This window comes from Erythrolamprus reginae, chromosome 2 (genome assembly GCF_031021105.1).
Source record: "Erythrolamprus reginae isolate rEryReg1 chromosome 2, rEryReg1.hap1, whole genome shotgun sequence".
In the NCBI taxonomy this organism is placed as follows: Eukaryota; Metazoa; Chordata; class Lepidosauria; order Squamata; family Dipsadidae; genus Erythrolamprus; species Erythrolamprus reginae.
Genome location: NC_091951.1, coordinates 97765331 through 97777680, shown reverse-complemented (window position 1 = coordinate 97777680; position 12350 = coordinate 97765331). Strand labels below are relative to the sequence as shown.

Genomic DNA, 12350 nt, shown 5'->3' with positions numbered 1-12350 from the left:
AAACTATATCAGAAATAATACCTTGGAAATGTATAGAATATACATCTGACAGCTTTAAGGAATAATAATTTAATATTTTATTTTATGGAAGTAATATCCCCTTCCAGGTTGGAAAGGGAAGGGGAAGAGAGACAACCATATATGCACTTAAATTAAGTTCCTTGTTTGCTACCCTCCCCAACATTCTGGATACAAGTCACACACTGTAATTTTTAAAAAAATCCTTGTCTGCTCCTGGATTGTACAGGCAACCTAGTCACACAGCATAGTGTGTGTGCCACAGGCACTTTCTGCTGGTAGAAGATAGCAATGCAATCAGGTTCGCCTCTGCTGTAGCCTACAATGTCAACAACCACTTATATAATACATGGACCAAATATTGGTCCTATTGAACCTGCTCTTTCCCATGGCCAAACTCCTTGTGATCTAGGCTGAATTTATTCCTCTGTTGTATCGCTAAGTCGTCCTCCCCCCTCCCCCCAAAGCCTGGCCTAGGGTCTGTTTTTTCAGCTGACCTTGCCTTCAAGGGAAAGGAGCCAGACTCTCAAAGAGCAGATTCAAATTTTTAGGCGGATAGATGCCACAATCCTTCACTCACATGCGCTGCGTATTGCTTGGCAATCTCCAGAACTAACACATCAGGTGCCACTGGTGAATGGCGTCTGCAGGGTTTGCCCACACAAATATTTGAACCCACTCTAGCTACACATGCACTGTCAAACGCAAAGTGCTGCTGCTGTAGCAACAGCCAGAACACACTTGGCTAGTGAGTAGCTGGACTCACAGGAGAGATGCTGGCTGCAGAGAATCCATGTTTACTCTACCATGGAGAGCACCTCACACAAAGAGGATGTGTCCCAGCTACAGTACAAGACACACTTCCTAGGGTAGATGCAGGATAAGAACTATGGATTCAGGCTGAGGTAGAGAACCTGACCGCGTTAAGCCCCTATGCACATAATCCATAGGAAAAGCTCAATACCTGTTGGTTTGGAGTCAATGACAGCAACAGGGAGTGTACCTAAATTCAACAGGATTAGCATACAATTTGGCCTGGGTGATGCATACAGATGTGTGTGTCCTGCAAGAAGGGTCACAAAACTGAACTTGGCTGTGCCGAAAAACAGCCACTTTTGACGAGATGCTCTTGGAAGGGGGGGGGGAGAGTCCTCTGTGGGGAGAAGCTGCCCAGGCATGCGGCCCCTGCCCTGCAGGGTCCAGGCACTAGGAGGTGGCTGGTTTAATGTAGTCATCCACTCCTGTGATGGTGGCTTTGCAGAAGAAGCAGTCCTTATTGTTCATCAGGTGCTGGTTGATGCAGGCTCTAAAAAGGCAAAGAGTTTATATATTGGCTCAGAGCCATGCAGAAAAATCTGCATGCACACTAACAAAAAAAAGGTAAATAATACTAGGAAGGTTCTGGCATGCAATAGTGTGTCTACTTTGCTCTTAAAAAGCTAAACAATTTGCCATCTAGCTTGTCTGATACAAATTAACCAGACTGTTGGCTTCTTTTGCTCAAAATTACCTATCGAAACTAAAAGGATACTGAAAACTTCCAATCACTACTGCAAATCTTCCCTTCTGGCCTCACTAGGAATCAACCACCTGCATGCTTTCAAATCTATCCTTATTGCCAGAGGTGGCCCGCTAAGGTGGAATGGTGACGTGTGCTCATCCCCATGGCTCTGAGTGCTAGCGGAGTCCAACACAATTCTGCTACTGCACCTGCGTAGGTAGCGAAATTGCGCACATTCCACCTTAACTGCGCTGGACTCCGCTAACACTCAGAGCCATGGGGATGAGCACACGTCACCGTTCCATCTTAGCAGCCCACCTCTGCTTATTGCAGTCAGAAACCCCACTTCCCTGAGTCTGAAGTAGTTGTCTAGTTCTATTGTATAACTTCATGCGAATACAAGATCTTGGCTGCATATAAGCAGCAGCCATTTAAAAGGATTATGGGGCTTGGGTCTCTTCCAGCAGTTTAAGGGGGATTCAAATGACCACCACTAGATTTGTTCTGGAGTATATCTGTAACGCATTCCAGCCTGGCTGCTATCCAGTTAGCAGGATAAAGGAGAGAAACGTCTGCTTCTGCAGGGCTTACTCACTTGCATGATTTGTGGGCGCATGGCTTAAATACAGCAGAGATCGGATGTGCATAACAGATTGGACACAAGTCTTCTTCACTAGTGGGCTGGAAAAATCAAGCACATACAAGCACTTACTTAACTCCAATAGCAGTTATCACGAAATCTAAATCAAACCTAAGTACAAGATAACCAAAGGCTGTTTTTCAGCTTTGGAATGACATGTTTTATAACACTGGGTGACTCTCCTTCATTCCTTTGCAAAACAACATTTAAATACATGCTTAAGGACTTCAGAAAATTCCATTTTAGGAATAAATAGCAAAAGAGATTGGAATGTGGACTTTGGAATGGACTAAGGGTCCAGATAAATTTGAAATAAGATTTTGAAATTAATGAAAATAATCCTTCCCATAGGAAAATGCTGTTGTTTTCAATTCTTGGGAAAAAAATCATGATAGGATAGGGCTTTGAAGGTTTGACACTAGAGGGAATTAGAAGGAAATAAAGATTACAATTAAAGAAAGATAATTCTTACATTTGGTTTACTAATACAGAATGGAGCAAAATACTTTAACATTGGATTCATCGAAGGATATTTTTGGACAATAGACCCAGATTTTAATTTTAAGAGTGTCAGACAGGTGTATTTAAAAGATGTTATGGAATAGGAACAAGATTTACTGGACAAAATTGAGGTAGATCTGAAAAAATGACAGGCTGAAGAAATGATATGGATAAAGATGTACAGAGTCCAGCTCAGTTTGAGGTTCATAATGAAGGTTCAGCTCTTGTCTCTAGTTGGGCCTTGGCTAAGACCATGACAACCTACTGGACCATCACATACATCCCTCCTGCTCCCTCTCCTGCCCCCACCTGCATCAGCCTTCATACAGCTCCAAACTGCAACTGGAAGGTGAGCAAGCAGACAAATTAATAATGTATTTCCAGTTCCTGCCAGAGATCATGTTCTTTGCTGGATCACTGCTTCTCATTGGAGGTCACCCAAACATAGCAATAGATGCAAATGATATATTAGATGAAAAAATTAATCTGAACAGGTTTTTTTATTCTACTTCAAAGTCCTTCCTCCTCCATACTTTTTTTAACTTCCCACTCAAAACTGAACTCTGTTTGCTGATCTCAAGGCACTATTTTGTATTTGTCTTAATGCTTTTCCTGATAGCTTGGAAATAATTCCAACTCATTGAAACAAGCTTTGCAAGCATCTTTGACATAAAGCTTGCACCTCAGTTTCTACATTTCTGAACAAAATCTTGGTTCTACATTTCTGTAGAATCTTAGAAACAAATCTTCTGGTTCTACATTTCTGAAAAAAAATCTTGAAGTCAAAAGTATACTAGCCTGTAAAGCAAATTAAGTAATATTTTTTGCATTTATACACTTCTCAGTACGGCTCGCCATTTTAGGAGCTCATCCTGGAAAGCAAATCAGCTAAAATTCCCTACATTTATACAGCCTTCAGTGTCTTGCATTTTACATAACTTTGGCATGAGAGTTTCTGTGTCATCATGGGTGCAGGTTCCCAAGGGGAAGAGCATGCATGCTTTCAGATAATCAAAATACTTACCATAGTGGCAGCTGCAGCTTGCTTGGATTCTTCACTGAGGTGGCCAAGCATTTGCTCCACCTTGGCTAGCTCTTCTTGGCTGATATAATCAGTGTCTGCAAAACAAAACAAAGATGAAGGGACTGAATGGATATAGATTTTGAGAATATGACAGAATAAAGAGTTATCAGTTAAAATTTTTAACTTTCAAAACTGGCTGGGAACAATTAAATCGAACTTGTAGAGAAGGTTGATGGCCACAAGGGGGCAGAGTCCAACACATCTTCTAATAAATTAAGCCCAGTAAGCACAAAAAATTAGTTTGAGCTCAAAATGACAATTGTGCTTTCAAAACTACTGTCCCACTGACATTCAGTGTTAAAAAAAAAAAGTGAAGCACTTGTATGCCACCGTATGCATGGGGATTTTATTCAACAGTATTTTACAAATGTATTGGACCTATTGTTTCTGATTAGAGACATTACAGTATTGGATGATGTTTTAATTTTTTTTAAAAAATTCTGTACTCCGAAAAATTCAGGTGACTGGCTTGAATCATGCTTTCAAAAGAGTTAAGAATTACATTTAGAGAGGACTCTTAATTCACCCACAAAAATGATCTCTAATGTCGTAAGTCTTTGGCAACAGAATCTATGATGAAAAAGAAAATAATCTGAATCGAGTTAAGACTGTTTCTTGAAGAGATACAAGAAAAGCCCCCTACAGCAGGTTCCGGGATGCCTATTTACATAAGCTTTCCGCCAAACCCAGTCTCTGTCACAAAGATATATTATTATAATATCTATTGTTTAAAGCAGCTTTCTTTCATTCTTTAGCCTTTAGGGTTGATGCAGCAAATTATGGGCCTTTTCTAACTGGATCATGCTGTAAAAATGAATAGTTAGGCAAGGCACAGAGAATAACTTTGAAGACGTCCATGTGCCAGAAGCTATAAAACAAAGTATACCAACAAATCTGATAATCACTGTGTCAGCAAACAAATATCTAGCTTGGAGCATTTAAATTCTGAGCCAGCTCGGCAGCGTTGTCGAAAGACGGTGGTGCTGGCAGAGGTACAAGCTCATATTCTGGGAATCAAGCTATTAAAGAGTGCCTACTCTTTAAGAGGCTGGAAAGGACCTTTTCCTCTAGAGCTCAGAAATAGAAAACAGAACATAATCCCTTTGCTGCAGGACAGGGAAAGTCATAGCCAGACCACTGAGTCTAATTGCTGAAGATGGGAGGTGGTCCTGATCCCAATCCTGTTATCAGGATTCACTCTATGAAACAATTAGCAGGGATAGATGAAGAGATACCTTACAGTACATTAGAGGAAAGAGAAGAGAATCTGCCTGTGGTATTCTCTGCAGCTGGCTCCTTTCCCTATAGCAATATTATAATGCAATTATCAAAAGAAACAAAAGCCTGCAATCATCAGGCAAGAAAGCCCCATTTATTTTAACTTCAAGGAGCAGAAAAATACTGTGATTCCTGCAAAAATGATTGAACTTTTATAGACAAAATCTATTCCATCAGGGTGCCTAAAGTTACTAATTTAATAACCTCCAGAAGGTGCATACACTCAGTCATTATTCCTCATTTTTGGGAAGGTTAAAGATCCAAATTTCACAATAAAACCTCTCGTATATCTCCCACTATATATCCCGTAGCGAGCATATGGTACATCAAGGGCAACTGTAATTGCCTCATTCGAAGGAGCAGTTTTCTTGAGACTTAGTTGAAATTTACAGAAGAGCTGTTACAAGGGAGGAAACAGAGATCATGTTTGAAGCCAAGATGTTGTTTTATTGTCTTAATATTCTCTCGCTGTCTTGCAAAACAGAACAGAAACTTATTTGATTCTATATGTTTAGTTAGAGGGGGGGAAATAGATCATCAACATCACTGCCACTCTCAGTCATATCTGTAGTTTTGCCCATCAGCTCCAGATTGCTAAAGGATTAACAACACAGAAAGGAAATTGCTAAAGGAAAACACAGAAATTAAAGGGTATTATTCTTTGGTGAGCAGCATTTCCCTGTCTGGATGCTCCAAACCCTTTCCTACCTTTCTACGGAGCTAAGAACAATAATCTGCTTCTCTCTTCTTAGACCTGGACAAATGTTTTTCTACCTGGGTTGACTTATGAAAAGCCATCTATTTTTATGGTACAAGGAGACAATGCTTTCTTTCATTGCCCTCTTTTTCATCAGTGTTTGATCCATAATGATAGTATTCACAGTAGCTCAATTTCAGTGAAAGGAGGGCTAGTTTAACAAAGTAACCTCATCAAGACAGAATCTCGCTCAAACACATACCAGTGAGGCTAGTCCCTTGCAACCCTTAACCTTCAAACAGTCAAAGCAAAGCATCCTGCATTTCCAAGAGCCACCAGGATGCCTCTAATCCTCTTAGTTTCAGGACATCTCTGTTTTTTCTCTTTTTCCTTACAATGCCTGTAACTCCAAGAATGCCTAATCTTCAAAAGGAGTAAGAGGATAGCCACTTATGGGAAGACTGCAAAGGGTGCAGTGTGTAAAGAAAGAGCTGAAACATTACACTTTTAATTGGTCAGATAAGATTGCCAGTTACGGCCAAGTGGATACATAAAGTTTTATACTTTGTTAGTGTGGTCTTGCCCTTTGGGATTTATCTCTGATATCCTTTCCCAAATATTTAGACTGGATAATGTTTTAAAAAAATAACATTGCAATGCTAAATTTAGGTCCCTCAAAAGTACAGCACTAGAGAAGGCAGACTAAGAGGAAACCTGTTCCCATATTTCATTCTATGGATACATTACACAGTCTTACCTTGTGTGATAGGATTAGTATTATTTATTTATTATTTATTTATTAATTAGATTTGTATGCCGCCCCTCTCCGTAGACTCGGGGCGGCTAACAAGAGTAAAAAGACAATATGTACAAATCTAATATTAAAAATAATGTAAAAAAAAACCCAATTTAAGAAACCAATCATACATACAGACGTACCATGCATAGATTTAATAAGCCTAGGGGGAAGGGAATATCTCAATTCCCCCATGCCTGACGCTGCTTATAACCTAAGCAGTGTCAAACGCAGCTTCAGAGTGTGTTTATTTGCTCTGCCCATCAATTGAAGAGTTCCTTGGTTGCTAACATACAATCAATAAAAACATACAACAGAACTACAAAACTCAAATGAGAAAAAATAAAAGGGAAAAATGAACTTGGGCTCTATTATTTAAAGTTAATCAATAAAAACATACAACAGAACTACAAAACTCAAATGAGAAAAAATAAAAGGGAAAAATGAACTTGGGCTCTATTATTTAAAGTTAATAATTGTATCACCCTTCATAAAATGATAGCTGGGTCGACAAAAACTCAGGATGAGATGCTGCCTGATAGAGTTTCTTTCATTGGAGCCAATATAATATTGTGTGTATCATGAACAGCTGTGGGACACTGATCATTGCATGATTCACCTAGTACCTGTTTACAGGCAAAGACTTAAAACCACAAAACAACAATTAAATCAGTGAAGACTTGGACTTAGGAGGCAAAGTTAAAACTACAGGTTTGCTTTGACTGCACGGACTGGAATATTTTTGAAGATATCTCTGCACACCTGGATAAATTCACAGATACCGTAATATATGTCAGCTTCTGTGAAGACCTATGTGTACTGACCAGGAACTTGTAAATATACAGTAACAATAAACTTTGGTTCACAGCCAAACTTAAGCAGCTATATCGTCCAAAGAGGAAACCTCTAGAAAAGGTGATAAAATGCTGTACAATCAGGCCAGAAATGTATTAACAAGGAGATCAGAGCAGCAAAAAGAAGCTACTCTGAAAAGCTCAACAATGAGTTCTCAACAAATGAACCAGCAAACATGTGGAGAATTCTTTAAAATATCACTGATTGTTTGCTTGTTTGTCCATCCATGCATCCATCCGTGCATCCATCTATCTATCCATTTATTGGACTTACGTGCTGCCCTTCTCCGAGGACTCCGGGCAGCTGTTATGGCAAACAACCTTTCCTGGCTGAAGGAAATCAACAACTGCCAGATGATCTGAATGTGTTTTACTGCAGGTTTGAAAGGAAACTACAGCCACCTATTTCCACAGACACACCAGCAACAGATAAGCCTCCTACAACTGACCCCATACCATTGGGTTCACAGGAAAGGAAGTGCAAGACCTATTTCATAGACAAAAACCAAGAAAAGCTCCAGGCCCAGACCAGATAACTCCTTCTTGCTTAAAAGTCTGTGCTGACCAATTGGCCACCATCTTCACCTGAATCTTCAATAAATTGCTAGAGATGTTCTATGTTCCTTCCTGCTTCAAACGCTCTACTATCATCTCAGTGCCGAAGAAGCCCTCCATCAAGGAACTGAATGACTACAGACCAGTTGCTCTAACATCTGTAGTTATGAAAACTTTAGAAAGGCTAGTGCTGTCCACTTGAAAACCATTATGGATCCACTGTTAGACCCCCTGCAATTTGTGTACCGAGCAAACAGATCAATAGGTGATGTTGTTAATATGGTTCTGCACTACATCCTACATCTTGAATTTCCAAACATTCTTTGTAGACTTTAGTTTAGCATTCAATACCATCATTCCAGACACTCTTTTTAACTAAGCTAAACGAGCAAGCGGTACCTGAACACACTTGTAAGTGGATCATAAGCTTCCTAACAAACAGGAAGCAGCAGGTGAAGCTAAGCAGAATCACACCAGATACCTGTACAATTAGCACAAGGCCCCCCAAGGCTGTGTGCTCTCTTCACCTCTCTTTATACCAATGACTGCATCTCAAACGATCCATCTGTTAACCTACTGAAGTTTGCAGATGACACAACAGTGATTGGCCTCACTATGTTGCATACAGACGGGAAGTTGAATAACTAACCTTGTGGTGCAACTGGAACAATCTGGAACAGAATACACTCAAAACCGTAGAAATGGTGGTAGACTTTAGGAGAAACCCACCCATTTTTCCACCTCTTACAATACTAGACAACACAGTATCAACAGTAGAGACCTCCAAATTTCTAGGTTCTACCATATCGCAAGATCCAAAATGGACATCTAGTATCAAAAACATTTTTAAAAAAGCACAACAAAGAATGTTCTTTCTGCACAAGCTCTGAAATCTCAAACTGCACAAGGAGCTGCTGATACAGTTCTACAGAGGAATCATTGAGTTTGTCATCTGCACCTCTATAACTGTCTGGTTTGGTTCTGCAACCCAACAAGACCGACACAGACTTCAGAGGATAATCAGAACTGCAGAAAAAACAATTGCTACCAGCCTGCCTTCCATTGAGGACCTGTATACTGCACGAGTCAAAACGAGGGCAGTGAAAATATTTACTGACCCTTCGCATCCTGGACACAAACTGTTTCAACTCCTATCCTCAAAATGACACCATAGAGCACCGCACACCAGAACAACTAGACACAGGAATAGTTTTTTCCTGAATGCTATCACTCTGCTAAACCAATAATTCCTTCAATACTGTCAATCCATTGACTAAGTCTGCACTACTATTAATCTTCTCATCGTTCCCATCACCCATCTCCTCCAATAACTGTATGATTGTAACTTTTTTGCTTGTATCCTTACAATTTCTATTGACTGGTTCCTAATATGATTTGATTACCTTTTTGTATCCGGACTATCATTAAGTGTTGTACCTTATGACTTTTGACTAATGTATCTTTTTTTTAATGTACACTGTATGTACAGCATATGCACAAAAGACAAATTCCTTGTGTGTCCAATCATATTTGGACAATAAAGAATTCAATTCTCTTCTCTTCTTCTAAAACACCCTACAATCTTCTTTTTTTCTCTCTTCCAATGAATATTCAATCTGATCAGTTATATGTTAGGATACTATTCTGATGGAGACAAAATGTATGAAGAACATATAACAAAGCTTGGTCCATCCTCGCAGCCCTGAGAACTACAATTCTCAAAGTTTCTGGAAAAAAATATTCTCTAACAACTTTTATCTGACCTTTTAACTGGAGATGCTGGGAACTGGATTTAGATTTTCCTACCACAAATGTGCCATGACCTATTTCAACAGTTCTACTTGTCTCTGCTAATAATCTCTATTAGAAGCTGTTTGTATTATAAAGAATCTTAGAATAAAATAACATGATGACTTTGTGATGTATGTTTTATTGTGTTATTTTGTTCTGGGAGCACTTTAACTGTGGGTTTATTTTCACATGGGTTTTTGCTGTAAAAATAACTCTAAATGTTTATCAGAAAAGAGGCTCAGATTTCATCTTAAATAAAGGTCTGATCCTTCAAAGCCTTGACAGATGTTTCTCAGAGACTAGGAAGTTGCATGCAAAGACAGAAAATTGTTGTATACCTCTGTGGAGTTTCAAAGAGCAAATGCATTTTGAGGATAAAAACAGATTAACGGGGGAAATATCAAGGTAACTTTAAGAGATCTTGCAAACTGCTCACAAATTTCACAACAGGGACTATTTTATGGTGTTTTCTACAAAGACCTCTTAAACATTAAAATCATCAGTCTGACTAGAACAGGGGTAGGCAAAGTTGGCTCTTCTATGGCATGGGAACCTCAACTCCCACAATTCCTAAACTAGCATGATTGGCTCAGGAATTCTGAGAGTTGAAGTCCACAAGATATAGAAGAGCTAACTTTGCCTACCTCTGGACTAGAGATAAAAAAGCAATGCAAGTGAGCAATTTTTAGCAAAGAGAGACATAACATACCCGAGATACTTACAGCTCTGCAGGGAGAAATGTTTCTTGTCAGCAGATGATGATGTCATTCCCAGTACTAAAGGCTCTGTGTGACCCAATAAGTACTGAATAGAACGGAGCTGGAAACAAGGATCTGCCAGGAGCACAGCCGTTCCTCGCTCAGCCCTAGAAAGACACACAGATAGATAGGGATATTCTCTTTTAAAATGCCTTATTTTGGTATAGCAAGATACTGCTCTGCTTATCTCTTTTTTGTCACAGAAACCTATATAACTTATGACCACAGTCCTTCATTAAAAAAAATATGCAAGCCCACTTGTTGTCATGAGAACACTTCCATGGCTGCTTTTATACAGTATAGATTATGATGGTTGAAGGAAAGGGAGGAGGAGATGGCAGGCCAAAGACCTTCAACGAACTTCAAAGGGACTAGAGCAGGGGTACCAAACTCGATTTCATTCAGGGTTGCATCAGGATTGTTTTTGACCTGGGGGGCAGGGGAGATGGCCAGTTTTATGTCATTCATATCGGAGACGACTGTAGTCACCCAAGCACTCTGTCAGCGAAAACAAGTTTGCAAGCTCCATTTTTGGCTGCAACGGCCTCCTGAAACCTTCTGCCAGTGAAAATGGACCTTGTGAGGGCCACCTGGCCCTCCCAATCTCCGTTTTCACTGGTAGAGGCAACATGGGTCAGCCTTTTGCTGTTTCCAGGGTGGCCCCGCTTTTGCACCATGGAGCAAAGAAAGATCACTATTTATGTGCCCTGATGGTCAGGAGTGTTTTGTGCATCCTTTTGCTGTGTCGGTTCGCTCAGGGTCGCGCTGTGCATGAGCCCGCAGCAATTGAAAAAATAGATTCTGCCCATGTGCAGAAGCAAAATCCAAGATGGCAGCGCCCACAGAGACACCGACAGAACCTGCTCTGTGATGTCATGCGAACTATAGACGTTCTAAAGAACCGGTTAGAACTGGTAGTAACCCACCTCGGCCAATGTTTCCATCCCTGCATTTCCCAAGACATAACGTATTCTTAAATTTAAACATTTTTTAAATAGCAGAGACTTTATTCTTCATTAGATTGATATATGATTCAAGGATGAAAGACAGCTGCCTAGCAACTAGATCAGCAGATAGGGTGCTTTTGCTTTAGGAATTCCAGGGAATTTTGAAGCATAATATGTAAACACACACACACACAAATAAACAAACAAACACATACACACACCCAGCATTTTAAAGTAAGCCAGAATTGGGTGCAGTAGGAATAGAGCAAACTCCACCTCCTTATTTAAAGCAAAGAAAAGTCCAGACTATCATCCTAAGGAATAAGTATAGATAATCCACACAAGGTTTCAAATGACACTTTATGTATTAAAGAATTTTTAAAAGCCCTCTTATCCTGACTCATAGACTATTTAACTTGCCCAAAATAAGTGAGAAACAGCCAAAAAAAAAAGGATTAAAATCTATATATAGACAGAAAATCAATAATTGACTATAAATGAATAACGTAAACTAAAAAAAATGCTATGAAACGGTTGCATTTTCTGGTTTGCTTTAAAATGCTGTCTACTTATTTAAATATTTATTTGCTCCTTGTTTTGGTAGAATATAATCAGTAAAATAATACAAAGCAATGACAAAGCACTAAAGCAGAATTGCATTAAAAGCAAATTCAGATAGATGGATGGATGGATGGATAGAAAGAAACATAGATAGATAGATAGATAGATAGATAGATAGATAGATAGATAGATAGATAGATACATAGATAGATACATAGATAGATACATAGATAGATAGATACATAGATAGATACATAGATACATACATAGATACATACATAGATACATACATAGATTAAAAAATGAGCTACAGTTACAAAAAAACTGAATGGTTGGATGACTAGCTACAAGTTTTCCTTGCTAAGAAAT

General features: G+C 39.3%; 1 protein-coding gene across 3 annotated transcripts in view; it reads right to left on the bottom strand.

Moving 5' to 3' along the window:
* Positions 1-53: 53 nt before the first annotated feature.
* RNF123 (ring finger protein 123) overlaps positions 54-12350 on the bottom strand; it is a 127736-nt gene continuing 115439 nt past the window's right edge. For all 3 annotated transcript variants that reach the window (XM_070738874.1, XM_070738872.1, XM_070738873.1), the window contains 4 exons: positions 10438-10580; positions 3685-3779; positions 2115-2200; positions 54-1324 (listed from right to left, as the gene is read on the bottom strand). In XM_070738874.1, coding sequence (XP_070594975.1) covers positions 1225-1324; positions 2115-2200; positions 3685-3779; positions 10438-10580 — 424 coding nt within the window. In that variant the 3' untranslated portion in view covers positions 54-1224. The remainder of the gene's footprint in view (positions 1325-2114; positions 2201-3684; positions 3780-10437; positions 10581-12350) is intronic.